The 19,935-nt window shown below is 51.1% G+C and overlaps 1 protein-coding gene across 4 annotated transcripts in view; it reads left to right on the top strand.

Annotated features, from left to right (window-relative positions):
* Nucleotides 1–19,935, top strand: part of ITPR1 (inositol 1,4,5-trisphosphate receptor type 1) — a 314,683-nt gene that overhangs the window by 203,882 nt on the left and 90,866 nt on the right. For 2 of the 4 annotated variants that reach the window (XM_079122175.1, XM_079122174.1), the window contains 2 exons: nucleotides 11,922–12,054; nucleotides 14,039–14,229. The exons of 1 other annotated variant lie outside the window; for it this stretch is intronic. In XM_079122175.1, the coding sequence (XP_078978301.1) occupies nucleotides 11,922–12,054; nucleotides 14,039–14,229 (324 nt within the window). Of the gene's footprint in view, nucleotides 1–5,572; nucleotides 5,609–6,952; nucleotides 7,004–11,921; nucleotides 12,055–14,038; nucleotides 14,230–19,935 lie in introns of all 4 variants that reach the window. One more of the 4 variants, XM_079122177.1, reaches the window with a different exon arrangement.

The raw sequence follows: 19,935 nt of genomic DNA, 5'->3' as shown, positions 1-19,935 counted from the left end.
CACATCCAACCTGCATGGCCGCCTTCCAGACCCTGACGGGTGGGGGGCAGCCCGGAGGCCAGAGGAGAGGCCTGCCTGGGGCCCCACCGCCCGGACTGAGGACAGGCCAAGGCCAGGGGGACGTGCCAGGGGAACTCATAAAAAGGCCCAGTGCCTGCTGCATCCCTGTCAGGGCTCCAGCAGGGCAGGGCGAGGTGAGGACAGAGGCAGGGACTCCCCACGAGAAACGTGGCTTCTAGAATAAATCCCACCCGACTCCAGGAAGAGGAGGGGTTTGGGTGTCTTGGCAAATAAAGAGGCAGAGTCTCCTGAGCCTCTGATGTGACCTTTCCCCTGGAGGCCCAGGGGGCTCTGGGGAGGGGGTTGGAAAGGCCCTGCCTGCCTCGTGCCCCTTCAGCTCCGCCTCAGGTGTGGGGCCTGGTGGGCGTCTGGGTCACCAGCCCCCAAACCAAGGTGTGCGGTGTCCGTCACCCCAGAAAGCTCCCCACTCAGCCCGGCGGGGGGCGAAGCCATGCCTCTCTAGGACTTAGGTTTCCACAGCCTGTTCCACGGAGGCAGATGCTAGAGGACTGGGGACAGCGGTGCCCCCAGTAAGTGCAAGTGCGTAGCTTGCACTTTTGGTGGAGAGACAGAAAAATCAGGGTGAGGCGACAGCTGTCAGTCATGAGGAGTGTTGGAGTACAGAAGTCCACGGAACCCTGGGCGCCTGTCGTCCGGGGACTCCCAAGTGGTGGGGGGTACCCCGGGAGGTGCCGGCTGGAGTCGCTTTTCTAAACTGCACAGCGGCACGCCCCTCGGAGGGACCAGGGGCTCAGACCCGAGGCAGAGATGGCACCTCCAGGCCGGGGTCCTCTGCGTGTCCCAGGGAAGGCGTGGTCCGTTCAGAAAGTGGGGCTCCAGCGCGGCGGGTGTGTCCGTTTCTGTGCGTGAGGTGCGATCTCCCTTGAGTCACGGTTCCTTGGAGCTCCTGGGCACAGCGAGCATCTCCGCCTGCCTGCCCTACCACAGAAAAGCTGGGCTGACATTCCCAGGTATCCGGAGGGGCTGCTGCCAGCTTCCGCTGAGCCCGCAACGTCCCGGCCCCCAGCTGCTTCCCCAAAGACGCCACAGAGGGGGGACCTCGGTGGCACTCGGAAGGGGGAGTGAGAGGAGAGAGCGGCAGACTTGTGGATTTCCACCTTCAGGGGGCGTCCTCATGACGCCCTACCCGGCGGAGGTGCCCTACTTTTTACACTGCTGTGAACTGCTGCTGGCTTGGGCACCTGCCAGCACTCGGCGGCGGTTACATAAGAGCCGCTTTTTTTCCTGGAATTTAGGCTCACTGCTGATGTGTGACCTTCAGCAGTAATTGCCAATAAATGCAGCGAGCTGTTTACTGTTAGACACTGGCAACCACAGAGAGCTCAACCCCAGCACGCAGAAGCTCCCAGAGTCTGCACAGGCCTGGTGATTATTGCTTTTTGTCTTAATGTCAAGACGATTCCATAATAACTGAAGTTGTACCAGGTAGTCAAATCAATGCATTTTTTTTTTTTTTTTTTTTTTAAGAAAAGAACCACACTCTCGAGTTCTGAAAGTTGTTCTGTAAAATCTACGTAAGGCTGCGTTGTTGGAACAGAGCAACTTTTTATTGATTTTTGTTTCTAAAAACAAATAGAGTTAAAGAGAACCGTGTCGGTAGGTGTGGAGGTTTGAAATTGTTCAACGAAATGCTGTTTTAGTTCGATGTGCTTTAAAAGCTTTCCATGCCCTTCAGCAAGGGTTTTCAGAGGCTGGAGAAGGACAGGGCCCATCAAGTCCACCTGCAGCCTCATCCACCGTCGTCGCTATCCTTCCTCTGAGGTTGTGAGTAGGCAAAGAGGGAGCCGAAGACGCACTCGCGGCTGGAGGTGAAGGTTCTCTGGGGTGCGCTCACATCTGGCCCTGTCCCCGCTGAAGTTCTCGATTCGTGTTGCCCTTGTGCCAGACTAGTCCAGCCACAGACGTTCCGCTTAGGGAACTCGTAGAAGCCCGGGGGATTGTTAAGGGGTTCCTGTTGAGGACAGTGGATAACAAGGGGTACCTGCAAGCTGGGCTCGTGCTGGTCTGTGGTGGAGACACATGAAATGACTGATGGAAAGATGGACAGGGCCCTGTTGTGCAAGCACCAAGAAGCAGTCTCCCTGGGAAGTCGGCGGGCTCGCTTTCATTTAAGAAAGGCTTCCCTGATAAAATTTCAGGTGTGTTGTATCGTGAAAGCAAACCCACCAGAGGCTCATCTGAGCAGATCTGGGTTCTACTCTGGTACCATAGTTTGGAGGCCCTGATGACTGCCTCATCCAGGGAGGACACTTGGGATTTGGAGACTGGAGGTACTGTTTGCAATTTCTGTTTCAATACCAGTCATTTGGACTCTCTTCCTTTTTTTTTCCCTACGGAGTTGGGTTTTGCTGACCTTGTCTGAAAACACTAGGCAGACTTAAGACCAAAGTAAACACGAAGAGGCAGTCGGGGACGGTGCCAGCTCTCCAGGTCCAGAGCTCGGCAGGATCAGCTCACCGCTGATCACCTGTGAAATGGGAGGCTCTCCCTTGACAGGTGGTGTTGGTGTGAGGTCCGTGGCTGACTCTGCCACTCCCTGCGGGGACAGTACGGGTCTTAGGGGATTTGCACAGGCCCATACCCCCAAATCAGCCTTCCTTAACATGTTTGCTGAAGCCTCTATGTTTCACGTACAAAAAGAAAAGAAAAGAAAAAAAAAATTTTTGATAATGAAACTGCCGAGAAGCTCCATTAATTTATTAACTAGTACCCAGCACTTCGGGCTTTACGTATTATATTTAAGTAGCTGTTGTCTTCTTTGAACATATATAGCTTATCAACAAACTTATATTTACTGCCATGATAGCTTACTGCCATAAAATCGCTTTATCCTCAAGGATTGTTCCTCAAAGGCTAAAATCCTCTTAAGAGGAAATGCTGACAGGCAGTTGGTTATTTTACCAAAATATAAATCAGGTTTGATCTGGTCTTTCCCATGCCTGAAAGCATTTTATGTTTTAGCAGGTTGTGTTATTTAGGGAACTTGCCTGTTAGATTTTATGAAATGAAGTTTACTGAAAATATACCAAGCATGACTTCATATCTTAGCTGGAAGGAATCTCAGAGAATACCTGCTCCCAACTCCCTGAACAGGTGAGGAGTAGAAGCCCAGAGATGTCCATTGATGGCACAGAGTCTCTCAGAGCCAGAACCAAACCCTGGGTGGTCCTCAGTCACTTGACACCCACCAGTGCTCTTGACTTTTCCATTCTGTTTCCCAAATGGAGCACATTATGAACTGCCCTCCTGCTAGGGACAGTGAGGCACACCTGTCATCCCAGTGACTCAGGAGGCTGAGGCAGGAGGATTGCAAGTTTGAGGCCAGCCTCAGCAATTAAGTGAGGCCCTAAGCAATTTGGCGAGACCCCATCTTATAAATAAAATATATAAAAGGGCTGACTGGGCATGTGACTCAGTGGTTAAGCACCCCTGGGTTCAATCCCTGGAACCAAAAAATCAAAAAGAAAAGAAAATTGCCCTTCTGGTTGGATAATGATTCCTGAGGAGGCAGAGCAGGCTCTGCTCTCTCAAACAACTTCGTGATGGTTTTCAAGGTGGGGAAAAAAAGAAATGCAGCGAGTTTAAATTTAACGTTTATGTTAACAGTCAATTCAACTGATTTTAAAGCAAGCCCAGTAGTCATTCAGGAGGAAATGGCATGTGAGCACAATCACAAAAAAATATCAGGAACACCTACTCTTAGAGTGTTTAGGAAATAAATCGATCTATTACCTGTGGCCATTGTGAAAGAATTCTAGATGCTTCTCTGAACTCAGCCCAGGCAAGAAGGGAACTAAAACAAACAGGGATGACACAGTTCTACTTCCAGCTTCTTTATTTAGCTTTGGTTTTGATTGGCAGGGGAGTAAGGTAACTGCCTGGCTCCTATTGGAAACTCCTGCCCATAATCCAGCCGTTCTGGTCCTACGGAGGGAGCCCAGAGGACACGTCGGCAGGAGTAGGGCTGATGTGAATGTCCAGTTGATACCATTGTCCCTATCTCAAACGAAAAGACTGTAGCTTTGATTCTTTCTCTTACCTGTCTTTTTTTCTTTTTTTGCACAAAGCCCAAATGTTGGCACAGTTTTAATTCTTTATCCTAAAGTGTACCGAGTCAAAAATACCTCCTTGGGTCGTGTTATTATTTGTATCACTTAGGGAATCCTCACACAGAGGCCAGTTTTACTTTCCTTCCTACCCTGGCGTCCTTGGGGCCACCATCTGCCTCCTGGCCCTGGCAGCAGCTGGGTGCTTCCGGGGGAGGCTTTCCTCTCTGAGACGCATGGAGCTGGGCTCTGGCGGGAGAGGTCTCTGCAGCGTCAGGTGAGCACCTCCCCAGAGCACCCGTGGCCTTCAGTGAAGCACTGTTGATCCCCTGCCTCTTCTTTTCATTTTACCTGCTGGAAAATAAAAGCAAACCGTAATTCTCAGGTTACGTGACCACTGTCTTATATGAAGAGGGATCGCCCACCTCAGGATTGCTCTGGGCTGGTCAGCGACGCCAGCAGGTCCCACCACATCCGTCCCTGCTGCTCTGCACACATGCCCTGGCCCACTACCCGACAGCCACCTCCTGGAGGACATTTGGTTGAGGCCAAGGTCGCACAGTGAGTGCGTGTGTGCTCCCTGGCTGCCCTCCAGGGCCCCAGACTGCACCTTGCACCAGCCATGCCCCTGGCATGTGCCTTGGGTCCCGGCAGTCCGTGCACAGCCTGGCAGTCACACCCCACCTGAGCTCCCTGCCCCGGGCACATGACCTCTGCACAGACTCGTGGTGAAAACGGAGGGGTGGACGTTTTCCTTAGAGCCACCGGATACTCCTCGGAGGTCATTTGTGTGTCCCTGCCAGTGCCTGCCTTTCTCCTCTGTGGGTTAGAAATTGTGCAGGCGGGGAGGTGGCAGAAGGAGACGGCCGTCTAGGTGGTGTGGCAGGAGCCCCGTCCACTGAGCCCCCGAGGAAATACACAGCCACCGCGCAGCCCCGAATGCAACATCTCCCTTCCTTCTCCCTCCGCAGAGCCTGAGCTGGCACCGCTCCTGCAGGGCTGCACGGGGGCAGCAGAGAGACCGCAGCCTCCTGTCCCCGCAGCAGCAGAGCCCAGCTTCCACAGGCTCCGGGCCACCGGTCACCCGCCCACCCTGCGTGGGGTGCGCAGCGTGGCCTGGCTTCTCCTTCAAGCCCCCGATGCGCGTGGCTCTTCGTTAGAAGCCTCTTAAGACCTGTCTCCTCCTTAGTCAGCCGTACACATTTTTTATCTCCTTTTTTAAATGTGTTTCCCCCATCTGGGGCCAGTCATCTCTTCCAGGACACCCACATTCAGTTTAAAAGAGCGCGTGTCTGGTTCCTGCCATGGCCGGAGGCCGCCATGGCAGGAGCACCTCATCTGTGGTCCTTGCCCCCGTCTTGTCCTGGAGTGTTGTCTTCGCGCTTCTCTGTGGCCCGTGAAACTCAAGTGCCCTGACTAATGTACCACGTTTTATTCCCAACTAGCTGCCACAGGCTCCGGAATCCGAGAACTCCACCGAGGTGTGTTGCTCACCCGTATTGGCAGTGCCAGCAAATATGGGTGCTTCTCAGTCATCCCGGTTGTGTCTGAATCGTAAGGAGATGTCTGTCTCCGTGGTTGGCATGGGAGGGAACTGATCATGCCTGTGCTGGACGGGACTCTTGGTGTGGAAAGTCCTCCGGAGGTGGACCTGCACCACGCGTCCTCCAGGTGGAGAACGTGCCTCTTGGAAGGTCTTCACACAAAACCGCCTCGGGTTGAGACGTTCCATTGAGAAATTCTGGAACCACGAGCTCTTTCTGTTGTCATACAGAATTGACTTTGGAGCCTGTACAATGATGATCCGGTTTTGAAATTCCGGATATTGATTTAGTTTTGAGTCGAAACCGCGGAGAGAGTTGTAGTTGCACAACCAGCGTGTTCTTTCTGTTCTGTCCTTCCTGCCTCTGGCTGCGCACACTCAGGGAGAGACTCGAAGTCATTAAAGTGTGCGAGATCAGAGGGCAGCTTTGCGGGGAGTCCTGTTTGCTGGTGTCAGAATTAACTTTCAGAAACCGAAGGTCACGGGAGTTCTAGCTAGAAGGAGATATACTTCATTGGAAGGACGTCTGTCGAAGATCGTAAACATGAAGCGCAGACGTAGACGCTGAGTCGCAGTGGGAATCGTTCTAATGATCAGTTCATCATATTCTAATCAGAGCGTTGCACTCGGCTTTGATTAGAATACTTACTTGTCTGTCTGGGGGGTTGGGGGGAGCTGCGGTCTGTGTATGCGTCTACCCCCAAAGTGTGTGTGTTCTGCATGAACTGTGCCCTAACGCATGTCTGAATCCCCAGGCCTGCGGGGTTGGGTCTTGCTTGACAGGGTTAATATACAACCATAGATTATAATACCGTAGACCATAGATTATAATTTTATAATCTCTGCAAAAAAAAAAATGCAAAAAATAACGGCCAAGCCAGGTGTGGGGTGCACACCTGTCACCCCCACTACTCTGGAGGCTGAGGCAGGAGGATCGCAAGTTGGAGGTCAGCTTGCAGTAACTGAGCGAGACCTTGTCTCTAAATAAAAAATAAAAAGGGCTGGGGATGTGGCTCAGTGGTTAAGTACCTCTGAGTTCAATCCCTACTATGAATAATGATGATGACGATGATGACTTTGTTTTCCGAAAAGTCGTATTAAACCGTGCAGTAGGGTTGGGAGCGGGACCTATGGTAATTCAGTGCTGGTATTTGGAGAAATCCACAAATAGGCCCGTTGCCTGTGTGACCGTGACTGGGGACGTGCTTGCTGTGTTTGTGACCAATGGTGAAGATGGTGGTCTCCTTAGCTGATACTTAAACTGGAATTTCTGCACACTTAGCAGGAGACTGAATCAAGTCCACCCCTGAGACAACTGGAAGACCACAAGAGGGTAGGTAGCCTGAGTCCTCTGTGTCGGGAGCTCATGACTGACCCCCACTGCCCCCAACCATACCCTGAGATTTAAAGTCATGTTGTTCGTATGGTTAAAACATTACTTGGCTCAGGACCAAGCATGGCCTTTGGTGTAAGTGGAAGTAACTGGCAGTTCTACTTATTATCTACCCAGTCAGGGCACTGTACCCAACTAGGCTGCAAATAATGACCAAGTTTAAGTTTTTCCTTTCTACTTAAGTGAAGTCTAAACAGTTTTTTTCCTATAATAACTGATGGTTGTTATAGATACCTTAACAGTATACACAAAAACATAACAAAGGTACTTCATAATTACCCCACCCAGTTGTGAAAGCTGCTAGCTCTTTCGTATTTCCTTCAACCACGGGTCCCAGTCAACACAGGTGCCTCGCCTTCTCCTAGTCGTTGGGATTATTCTAAGTGTGCCGCCTCCGTACCAGGCTTTGGTGATCTGAGGCTGTAGCTGAGCTTTCTTTGGAAAGCTAGCCGCTGACCACAGACTCTCAAGTTCACGTGTGGTGTGTAAGGTTTCCCTCTGACGAGGAGATGAACAGAAGCGTCTGAGTGGATTCCTAGAAGGGGACAGTCTTGGCAAAAGGGTAGTTACTTTCTTATAGAGCTGACCACACCTTGCAAAACCGTTTTCTAGCAAATCATCTGTATCCACCAGCACCTTGGCAGCATCAGTTTCCCTGTTACCCTTTCTTGGAAGATAACCAGATGTCCTGGACTTATGAGAGCTTTTGCATCTGCCAGTTGTTGTGATCTGTTCATGCTTCAGTTTTCGTTAGTGCTTGCCCTGACCCTACGACATGACCATCATCCCCATTCCACAGATTAGAAAACAGACTCAGATCAGTTGAACACCTTACCCAAGGTCACAGAGCCAGGGAGTCAACAATCATGGCAAAGCGTGCCTTGGAATTGTGGGCCTCCGTACCCTGGAGGGTTTACCCCTGGTGCTCACATGCCCCAGCCGCTGCCCAGTCCTGTGGAACCCCCTTTTTTTGGTCCTCTTACCCTGATGGAGAAATAAACTCCATCATTTCTCAGACTGTGGCTTGAAAAGAGTTCCTGGGGAGTTTGCGTCTTGCAGAATTCGGAGCACAGTGTGGTCGGCCCTCCAGCGTCCTGTATCTCCTGCCTCCCGTGGACCAGGGGCCCTTGAATTCACGTTTTCCATCCTTGCTGCCACAGAAGCATCATCCTAGGTCTCAGAGGTAGCCGGCAAAGGCACCCTGCCATCCCTTGTGGCCTCAGCTCCCAGGAGACTCAGTATTGAAAACCTTTGGCATTAGAAACAGAGGCCAGTCTCTTTTTGCCAGGTCCTTGCTGTGTGATGTGGGGCAACTTGGTTAACCCCCCTGTGCTTCAGTTTCTTCTGTGTAAAACAGAGGTGATGTGGGTCTCCATCCCTTGGGGCAGTGGTAGTGACTGATCCAGGGAGCACTGAGCGCAGGGTCTGGAATACACTGAAGGGATTGACTACCAGGTTGGAGTCAGCCTTGCATTTGGAAATGCTTGGGTAGTCTCCTTCACAACAGGAGTAGGAAGAGCAAAGCATCTCTACACGCGGATGCCACCTTTGCACTGACCAAGGCATGAGAGACTCAGCCCATGTGAGAAGAGTGATCTTGCGTGAAGCCCATGACCTCAAGTGTCTGGGACCAGGAACCCAAAAGACATGTTTCCTCTTCTTTGCACGTGACTGCGTTAACTCCGTGTGTGGCTTTATTCCCACACAGTTCACAGTTCAGTTGATGTGAATGAAGACTCACGGGTGTGGGGGGGTGACACCTGCCCTGTGCCTCCACGTCCCCGATCCCAATTGGCACTGTTTTAACATGTACTCAAAGGAAACTCTCCGTAACTTTTCCTTTTGAGTCTTAGGTAATAGTATGTGTGGAATTTCTTAGCGCGGACACACCTCTGATATTCGTTTGCTTACCGCGTACCTGTAAACTTCTGGGGGGAAAAAACTGACATGATTTTTTTTTAAAATGCACAACCAAATGCTAAAGCTGAAGAGATGATGCTATTTGGGAAGACATTGTCCCCTTTCTCTGCAATCAGATTTCTTAGCCTGGTAGATCATGAACAGCTTAGTCCTTGGGAGTAATGTTTATCAAGATGATTAGAAAAGGTTTTCTCTGCAGATTTTAATTTTTCTTAAATTAAACCAATAACTCAGGAAAAAAAAAAAAACAGAATTTTTCCTTGAACCTGTTTTTACACCAGGGATTTGCATAACTTTTAATAATGCTTATCCATTTTCTCTTCCAGTCCCCTTCTACCAAAAATTTTCAATTTTTATTCTTTTAGAAAAATAAAAGCATCTCATTTGCTACTTAAGAAAAACAAAAATAAGTCCTACTTGCTGGTTTTTTTTTCCTGCACATTTAAATTTTGTGCGTGTGCAGAGAGAAGGTGAGGTGACTGTATAAGGTGCCTCGCACCTTATAATTAAGGGGGGGCTAGTTTGTGGGGAATGTGCTCCTTCTTTTTACCCCTAATGAGAACATTTCACCATACTCTCTTCTGGGGAGATGTACCATCTGAGGCATCCGTTGCTGTGGTGACTGCTGGGGCTTTTCTGCGGGAGGAGAGCCTGAATGGCAACAGGCAGTCCCTCCGTGTCCAGCTCAGCACCCAGTCTGCAGGAGCGAGGACGTCCTGTCCGGAGTCCTTTCTTTCTCTCCTGCCCGTCCACCTGCACGCGGCTCAAGGTCTTGCTGCTTCCCCGCGGTGGTGTGAAGGCTCAGGGGTGCTATCGCTGGCGGGTCCCCCGCCGACTTCCCTGGACCAGCCCAGTCAGCCCCGGGGTCTTCCAGACTCCTGGCCTCCAGCTGTCTAGGCAGACATCTGCCTCCCCAAGAGCCTGCTCCTGGCGCCAGGATCCAGCCAGCCGCCTCTCTCCTTCCTACTCTTCCTCTCAGGACATCAAATAGGTGCCTCGGGATGGTTAAAAGGGAAAAAATCACCTTTCATCTCTCTATTTAACTCACGGCTGACCTTTTCTTTTCCCCTGTTCCTTTCTGAGTCTTTCTTGAATGTTCCTTAACATCTGTTTCTCTTAGGAAGTCCGGCTTTTAAATCCCCGCTTCCCATTTTGATGTGTTTTTTTCCCCGGTGCCTGAGCTGGCAATACCAGAAAAGTTCTCTCAATATCCAAATGGGGTTTTCTAAGCCGTCAGTCTTGTAATGAAACCGTGTTCCCCACTGGCAAGCCGTTTTTTGTTTTTTGTTTTTTTTTTTAAAGTTCTTAAGACATTACAAGTAACTTCCTCCTTGGATCCGTCTTGGAATTTGGAATTGACAGTCAGTCCAGGTGGGAAATGAGTTTTCTGAGCTGTTTCCCTCATTTGCCCCATTTCTGCCCGTAATTGGTGGGTAGAATGGAGAAGGGAAAATTGGGATTTTTTTTTTTTTTTTTTTTTCATTTTCTGCCCATTCAGGTAAAACTCAGCATCCCCCTTCCCTGGCTTGTCACCTGTTGACCTCATTCTCTTTGTCCCTGAGAGAATCTTCGATTAGCAACTGGTTGAGTTAACTGGGGAGGTGAACCAGCCTGGGTGGCCAGGTATCCATGTGCTTCTGTCAGCCATCAGGGCCCAAGTGGTCTCTGCCTGTTCCTCCCTGCCTGGTCCCGGCTCCGAGGCGCCCTACTGCTGTGGTCTGCTCCCTCCAGTGGGTTTTGTCAACACGCATCCCTTGAAGTCCGAGGACCTCTTCTCATAGTTTATTAACAGAGCTCTTTAAAAATCCGACTGGCTCCCTTCCAGTGGCAGGGCCCTTCCGGAGCGCTCCAGCTCTCTATTTTAGAGACCTGCTAGATTTCAGCACCTTGCTCTGCTAGACTTCTCACTCACCTCTCTTGATGACGCACTGCAGGATCTCCACGCCTTCCCACTTTGTCCCTGGGAAACCGTCCAGTGGAAAGCCACCAAGCCTTGGACTTTTAGAAATGGCACAGATCAGGAGGTAGTCCGGGTGTCCCTGGGGAACATGCCTGAAAATGAGATTAAGTTCCTGGGCTGACTAGCTCAGCGTCCTCGTATTCAGAAGAAAGTCAGTTATCTGGTTTTTTATTAGAATTGTGAGTGATTGCCATCCTGGTCCAGTATTCCTGGAGTGTTTATATTTTCAAAACTTTTGTGATGAAGTTGAAATATGGAGATGGTTCTGACAACCCTGTGGTTAACTCACCTTCACCAAGCCATCAACTCAGACCCTTCTTGTTTATATTCCTCCCTACTTCTCCTCTCATGTTATTTTAAAGCAAATTCCTGACCATAAAGTCATTTTATCTATGATGGTTGTTTTTGACTGATGTATTTGACACCTGCCACTAATTTACTCCCTCTGTTGTTATTTTTTCTTCACCATTTGGCCTATCAACTATCCTTGTAAGAAAGGCTTAACTTTTGGCTCTTTATATTATTATACTGGCTTATTCTCTCTTACTCAGTATTTTCTCAGGACCTTGGTAGGAAGTCCTGGACTTGGAGTAACATTTTTATACCATGATGTAGAAGCTGACCTATAAAATTTTCAGTGAGTCCAATTTATCAGCATACCCCAAAGCAATTTCTATGTTTTTATTATTGTTAGTTGCTCTTCAAAATTAGCATTCCTTATCAATGTGTGAATATCACTTCAGATATTTCATGTTGTAGATTGCTGTCTTTAAAAAAAAAAATTTGTTCTCCTGAGAAAATATTGAAGTTAACTTCAGAGTTTTCAAATGCTTGTATTAATCATTTATTTATTTTCACTGAATGAAACTGGGCCACTTATACCTGAATACCCATTCCCCCCCCCCCTTTTTTTTAGTGTTAGTCGCTCAGTTATGCATTAAATCTAGAACCTGATTTCATTATCCTGTTTGAATTAAGGGTGAGGCACTCAGGCAAATTTTGGTCAACCGTTACTATGGAAACATCAGACCTTCAGGAAGAAGAGAGAGCCTGACCAGCTTTGGCAATGGCCCACTGTCACCAGGAGGACCCAGCAAGCCTGGGGGAGGAGGTAGGCTGCCTGCCGTGCTAATGAGCTTCGCGTGTGAGTCTGGCGTGTCCCACGGTAGCTGCGTGTTGCTGCTTAACGGGTTGGAACGGGATGAATGTGTGTGTTTTCAGCAACGTGTTTTGTCTATGGTCTGCTGTCAAACCGAGGTCTAAACCCATTTCCCTGCGAAATAGCACTGCCCTGCAGTTAGGAGTCGATGAAGGCTTTTGTCCCTCCTCCCCAGGCAGAAGCCCTCTTGGTGAGGTCTGAGTGACTCAAGGAACTAGGTTTTATTGTACATTTCCCTGTGGCCATTAGGACTCATGTTTTCCCATAAAACGGGGAAGACATTGGCAGCCAGGATGGTGAAAAGCACCGGGTACCATGTTTTACTGCTGGCAGAGGCTCCCCCACTCTCCATCCTTCATCTCATTTTGGCTTCCAAGTTGGCCATGGTGGGATGGGCACGTCACACATCTCTTCAGTGGAGGAGATGGAGTTTCCTGAGGGCTCACTTGTAATTTGAACCTGGCCTGTCTAGCTCTAACGCATATGCCATGTGCACCCCCAAACTCCTGTGGGAATTGACAAAATAAGTACATAAGGGTTCCTATCCCAAAGGACTCAAAAGCAGATCTGTGAAGGTGTTCCAAATCAGCTTAAGCACAATTACAGGTCAAAATCTTAAAAAGAGTGACTCCGTGCTGGGTGTCACATAGTTTTGAGTCTTGGGGTGATCCAGTAGCTCGGTGCCCAGGGCCCGGGTGAGAGTTGTCTGATGGCCTGATGATTGTAAGTCGGCTTAAGATCCTTGGTGGGTTCCATTCAAAGCAGAAAGAAACTCAGTGCTTCGTGTTGAACACATTTATCCTACTAGCTTCTAGGGAGGGAGTGTGGGTTCATCATCAGCTGGACCTTGACGCACATCTGCTCCGTTCACAGAGCTGTGTGCACTTTGGAGATGACGGGGTTCTCTCGGTGCATCCCTGAGCTCAGCTTTTCAAATCCAGAAACCCTCTGTGGTTCTCTTGCACAGGTTCCTCATGCAACATCTCAAAGCATTTTCTAGGGTTCTTTGACGATAGGTGAGGCCCCTGGGAGGCATCATGGGGGAAATGCATGGAGCAGATCCAGTTGTAAGGAGCTGTAGCAGAGAAGATCCTGCAACCCGGTTTCCACCTTGTGCTCACTGTAACTATAGACGTGAGGCCACAGCCAAGGACAAGCAGCGCAAAGGAAGTGGCGTAGACTTGACCTTGGCAGGGAAGGGTTGATGGATGGCTTTTTGCTTCCCGAATCCAATCAGCCCATTTCTCCATGTGCGTTGATGTTTGTGTTATTGCCAGTTGATACAAGGCCTGTTCTTAAGTACTTTGCAAACTCGATGAGAACCCATTCCGCTGAGTGCCACGGGCTCTTCTTAGGTATATTCACCTCATCTGAAGCTCTGTGAAAATGGAGCTTCTAAGATGCCCATTCTGCGATAGGTACAGTCTTGATATCAGTTCCACAGCCCGCTCTCCCTAGCCCCAGGTCTTGGCTCCATGCCAAGCCCTGCGGCAATGCGAATGCAGGGACAGATGAATTATGGGAACGGCGGATCTGGGTTGGGTAGAAAGAGGGCGATCGTGATCATCACCCTCATGCTTCCTTAGGAGTATTTAGCACGTGTCTGAGTGCGGTCCATCTCTTAAACCAGCTCTCCAGAGTTCTGCCCCAAGCCATTGCATTTTAACGTGACACTCTTGGCTGGACGGCTTGACGGAAACGTATCGTTTCTCCTTCATCTTACCCACCCGAGTTCAGCACCGTCTCCGCCACTTGCCTGAACGCTGGGCATCCTGGGGCACGCCACCCCATCTCTGTGTTCGTCATCAGCACTTCCTTTGGGGGGGTTGTGAGAGGGTTGAGAGAGCCCCCGGGGACAGCCCCGTGTGGGCGTGTGCGTGCTTGGCGAGCGTGCGGCCCTGTCGCCCCGAGTGAGCGCCATGTTCTGTCTCCTCAGGGGGAGGCTCGGGATCCAGCTCCATGAGCCGGGGAGAGATGAGCCTGGCCGAGGTTCAGTGTCACCTTGACAAGGAGGGGGCCTCCAACCTGGTCATCGACCTCATCATGAACGCGTCCAGTGACCGGGTGTTCCACGAAAGCATTCTCCTGGCCATCGCCCTTCTGGAAGGAGGCAACACCACCATCCAGGTGAGCGGGCAGCTGCTGTGGCCCCTCTGCCGAGCGGGAGGAGGGTCCTCTGGCCACAGGCCCGGGAGGTGCTGAGCCTCCTCCGAGGGGCCGCTCACGTCGATAGCTTGCTGCCAACGTTTCGTCATTTCACGTGTCGTTCTGAAACACGAGTGTCATTTGGAAACTGAGAAAACACTGAAGGTGTTCAGACGGACCTGGCCCAGGGCCGGGGCCACGTCAGGTGTGTTGAATGGACCGTTAAATGAATTTTACTCTTAAGTTTTTATCCAACAGTGTAGGTAAGCTCATCACCAGATGACCCAAAGTGTCTGGGCTCTGTGTGCTATTTAGGAGATTTGATTTTCAGCCCAATACCTGTCATCCCAGCAACTTGGGAGGCTGAGGCAGGAGGATCACACGTTGAGGCCAGCGTCAATGAGTTAGCAAGGCCATAAGCAACTTCATGAGACCCTCAGAATAAAACAAAAAGGGCTGGGGTATGGCTCAGTGGTTAAAAGGTTTCAGTAAGTACACAAAAAAATTAATTTTTATATCTACAGACACTGCAGATGCTGCTCACTAAAAAATTCTTCTTTTAGTGGAAAATTAAACTATTTCAAACTAATAGGAACAGATAGGGGAAGAACCAGAATCAATGAGTCAGATAGTCAAATAGACAGATGAGGTTTTTATTAGCTGGGTATGATATTCATTAATGTTTAAAGCTAGAATGTTGGTAGAAGTCATTAAGGAGACAATTTTAAAAACATATAAATAATACAACTTTTGAGAAAAAAAAGCAGCTTTTTTTTTTTTTAAGAGATGGGAGTCTCCTATGTTGCCCAGGCTGGCGCTGAACACCTCGGCTCCGGTGATCCTCCTGCCTCAGCCTCCTGAGTAGCTACAGGTGTGCCCTGCCATGCCGGGCCAGAGGTGGCATTTAAGATGGTTCCCTTAAGCATTTTTAACATCCTTCTTAGTGCACACTGCTTCTCTGTGGGCCCTCAGAACTTGGTTCTTGGCCTTCGGTGTATATTGACCTGGCGTCATCTGAGCCTTGAATTGAAACCCAGGGTCTGGACTACTGAGGTCTTGGTTCTTTGGCAAATCAGAAAAGGGCAGTTCCTCCAGGGGGATAGAAGTGCCCCAGGCCAGGGCACCTGGCTGAAGTGGGGCTTGTCTGTGAACCACGTGGGTTTCTGTGCCCAGAGCGGTTGCGCTGTGATCCGGTGGCCGTTTTCTGTGTCTGTGGCCCTACTCAGGGGGTGCAGCGTGGTGGGGTCTCTAGGAGCTGGTCTCTAGCCAGTTGATCTGCAAGAATTTTCTTGAGACAGATCAACTGTGACACGAGGACAATTGGGTTTCTCCCAAGCCAGTGCATTGAGGGGACGCCAGACCCTTTCATTCTGAGGTTCGGCCTCTGCACTGATCACTTTCGCTCCACATGAATGAAAGAGTGTTGATAGTGGGTGATGGTTTTCTTCCCCGTTTGGCTATTGGGCCAAATAAGAAATCCTAGGTCATTTCCTCCTTTCCCTAATTTTTAAAAAAGCTGATCTGAGAAATCCCAGAATTCCAGAAGCCGTCTCAAGAAATGGAGGAGCAAGGATGTAGGAATACACACGTACAGAGGAACCTGTGCGTCAGGGACAAGGCACAGCACCAGCCACGCAGCGGGACTGAGGCTGTCCCCCAGAAGTCGCAGCAACGCCGTGTGAGGAGGTGTAGTCTGCAAGGTGGGAGCTGGGGTCGGAGCTGGCAGCTCGTGGAGACTTGGCCACACTCCGTGGAAGACAAGACCCAGAGAAACCAGGAACGATGTGAGTGAGAGGGGAGGGCCCAGGCACGGAGGCCGGGCTGTGTGCGTACCTGGCAGCCTCCGATCTGGCAGCACAGCACAGGTAAGCTCAGGACCCAGAAGCTCACCTGTGCTGCAAGGAGGCAGCCAGGAATGAAAGACTTGATTTGCCAAGTAGCAGATTTGAGGGTCAGCAGGCATGGAGGTCTGCGGTGCGGCGTGAGGACCTGGGTAGTGAAATTGCACGGTGCCTGGAGGTCTCTCTGCATGAGCAGGTCCCACCTGCTCTTGAGGCACAGGTCACTGCGCAAGATGGTGAGCGGCTGATTGTGTCACTGCAGTGACCCTCCGGCGACACGCATTTCATAATCCCACGTTACATACCATAAACATACACAGTAAAACTTACCTGCCTGAACTACTCAGGAAGTTAGGCAGAGGTAACAAGAGCCTGAACTCCAGGTGAGTCCCGGGTCACAACTCAGGAGGGGCGTTTTCCAGGGGGACACGGAAATACAGGTGCTGGAAATACAGTCCACGTGTTTGAGCAGCAGTTACACCCGCTCCTGGTGTCGATGCAGTGAGCCGTGTGCGTCAGCGTGGCCTGCTTTGCTGCACCTGAGGGATGCTTTAACAATGATCAGCGGGAGCCGGGTGGTGGCTCGGTGGCAGAGCGTTTGACTGGCATGTGTGAGGCACCGGCTCCAATTCTCAGCACCGCATATAAATAGATGAATAAAATAAGGGTCCATCAGCAACTAAAAAAAAAAAAAAAAAAAAAAAAAAATTGGTGGAAGAAGAGAGAAGCTGGGCCTTCTTGGGACTGATGGGGGAGGGAGGAGGGATGGACTAAGGTGAACAGAGACGCTCTGCTGTTCCCTCCTGAGGCCCAGCCTGGACCACCAGTCGGTGCTGACTGCAGTGGTACCTGATGGGGCTCTGCAGGCTGCACATCCCGGGGACTGGGGGGTGCCTGAGACGCCACGGATTAAGGATCCCGTAAGCGTGGGGCGGCTGCAGGGGCCGAGGGCCACTGGGTGGAGGCTGGCAAGCGGGATGGAGTCTGGGATTCTGGCAGAATGCGTGTTTCTCACGGTGTATCCCGTGGCACAGAAGCCGTTCCTCCTTCCCCCTCTTCGTCTTGTACAGTGATGACGAACATCAGCCTCATGTTCACACACGTGCAACTCACATGCTTGGATCCAGATGAAAGGCCACCCGGAGCGGCCGGAGTTCAGCCCCTGGGGAGGTGGCGCTCACACACGGGGACCCAGTGGGGTGGCCGGCGGCCCGTCCAGGGTGGGAGGGTGTGGCTCTGCCGTCCTCTGCCTTCCGGGCCCTTCTGACCCAGCGCCTCGGCGTCGCCCGGACCTTCTCTTCCAGCCCGGGGTTGACTTTGTGAGCGTCCCCTGAGCCCCAGGCTCCGCTTTCCCTGTGAAGAAGGTGTGGAACTCAGGCTGGGGCTGGGGCCACTTGAGGACAGGAACCCTGCAGCCTAGGGAGGGTGATTCAGAGTTTCATCTTGCTGGGGAGGAGCTGGTTCAAAGTAGTGAATGGCCAGCAGGAAGCCTGCCTGGCTCTGGCCGGGCCTGCTGTGGTGGCTGTCAATGATTGCCGGAGACCTGCCATCCATTAAGGGCAGGGCTGCTCCAGCTGCAGCTTGCTGCACATTATCACTTCCCGTTCTCCGGAGGTGATGACGTGCGTGGCCTGAGGAAGGGAAACTGGCCTCTGGTCAGGTGGGCTCCCTGAGATTCACTGTTCCCAGTGACAGGTGGCAGAAAGGGCAATGGCCTGGAGGCAGGCAGGGCTAGCTATTGCCTGTCCCAGGGACGTCTGCAAAAAGGTGCCTGTGTTTAGCAGGACCTCCTCCCAGGACCTGGTCCACCTTTCCCTGGGGAGGGAGATAGGAGAGCAGCTTTCAGATTCAGCTTCGTGTGAGGTTAGGCAAGGTATCCCTGGGCTTCCGTTCTCGTGTCTGTCGAGTGAGGCATATGCATGGACTTCTGGGTCCCTTGCAAGCTTTGAGTCAGGACATTGTTCAACAATCATCAACTATTTCCCCAGGGAGTCTTAGAACCCAATAGTGAAGCGCAATTGAGTCCTTCCTTGGCTTGTGGAAATAATTACTTTAAAAAGTGGCTCTTCAGCAAATCAACCATAGTATATCCGTGTGGTGAAATACTATTCAGCAATTAAAAAAGAGCACACCGTTGATAATGCGGTAACCTGGATGTGTCTCAGAAGTTTGATGCTGAGTGAAAGGAGTTCTCACAAAAGGTGGCACACAGTGGTTCTTAGAGTCTGGTGATAAAGAACAGATCACACCCACCAGGGTTTTGGGTAAGAGGAGAATTTAACTATAAACGAGTACAACAGAAAGTATCTGAGGAGACAGAACTGTGTGTTTTGATGGGGGTCACATAAGTCTACACAGGTGTGCGAATTGATACAACCAAACACCCAAAAGTCAGTTTTACCCTACAATAGTTTTACAAATTAAGAGAAGTCAAAATTTTCTGGGTCTGGAGGCCCACACCTATCATCCCAGCAGCTCAGGAGGCTGAGGCAGGAGGATTGAAGGTTCAAAGCCAGCCTCAGCAGTTGAGCGAGGCTATGAACAACTAGTGAGACCCTGTCTCAAATTGAAAACTAAAAGGACTAGGGATGTGTGGCTCAGTGGCTGAGCCCCTCTGGGTTCAGTCCCTGGTACCTTCCCCCTCCACACACAAAAAAGGCAAAAATTTGAGGACGGCAATTATAACCAACAGTCATTAAGTGCCTCCAAAGGGCTAAGAAGTATGTGTGGCTGCCTCGGATGGAGCATCTCATCTTATCCTTACAGTCTCCCCATGAGGTGGGTACAATGATGGTCCCTTTTGGCAGACCAGGAGAGTAAAACTCGACATAGTTAAGGAACTTGCCTGCAGTCGATACGAGCAGGGAGAAGCAGAGCTGAGATTCGAACCCAGGCCGCTCGGCACCCCAAACTCCTCCTTCGCTCTGTGGCTTCATTTTTCAGCATGCTCTAAGCAAGAGCGGCCGGGGCCCTGCAGAGGAGCATGCCTGGCTCCTCTGGAAGGGTCAGGGCCTGTCACCTTCAGAGACGGAGGTCTGGGGCTGGGAGTCACAGCTGGAGAGTTCAGTAGAGAAGACAAAGGATGAGTGGCCAGCTGCATTTTGTGGGGGGGCTCGCCGTTTAGGAAGCCCTTGTACCCAAGGCAGCTCACGTGAGTGCCCCGGAGCCTCTGTGAGGTATCCCGGCACGCATTATCCTCATGGTCTAGATGAAGAAACAGAAGTTCAAGGAGGCTTTGACTTAGGCCGCAGAGCTAGATAAAACCCAGCCCAAGTGTCCTAGGCCTCTTCCCCACCACCCCCACGTCCATTTTGATCATCTGAGAAACCACCTCAAAGCTGCATGGCTGCAAGCAGTGGCAGTGGGGCCTGCGCTTGGGCCCAGCTGGCCAGTTCTTGTGTTCCCTGTGGCCGGGCCAGGCCTGCAGTCATGGGGTCTCGATCGGGCGGGACAGCCAGGGGCGCACTTGGGGCTGGATGTCACCTGGGAGCTCAGCTGTGTCTTGATTCTCGGGTGGTGTGGGCTTCCTGGAGCAGGTGGCCAGGTTCTGAGAGCACAGCTTTAAGAAACAGGAAGTGGAAGCACCCAGTCCTTTTAAAGCCCGGGTTTGGAATTCCTAGAATGTCACTTCTGCCACATGCATGGTGTGGATCAAAGCCATTTGTGAGGCCAGCCCTGTTTCAAAGGTGGGGGAGCAAAGCTTGGGCCTCTGGTTGTGAGGAGGGCATGCAGACCAGGAGCGAGGGAGCTGGGCTTCCTTGTGAGGGTGCGGAAGGAGCTGGTCGTGACTGATGGAGCACCCGTCTCGGGTCCCTCAAGCCCCCAGCACGATGCTGCAGCTACACAG

The sequence above is a fragment of the Sciurus vulgaris genome (genome assembly GCF_902686455.1).
Source record: "Sciurus vulgaris genome assembly, chromosome: 19".
Lineage (NCBI taxonomy): Eukaryota > Metazoa > Chordata > Mammalia > Rodentia > Sciuridae > Sciurus > Sciurus vulgaris.
The sequence above is the reverse complement of the archived record's forward strand: the minus strand, read 5'-3'. Positions and strand labels throughout refer to the sequence as shown.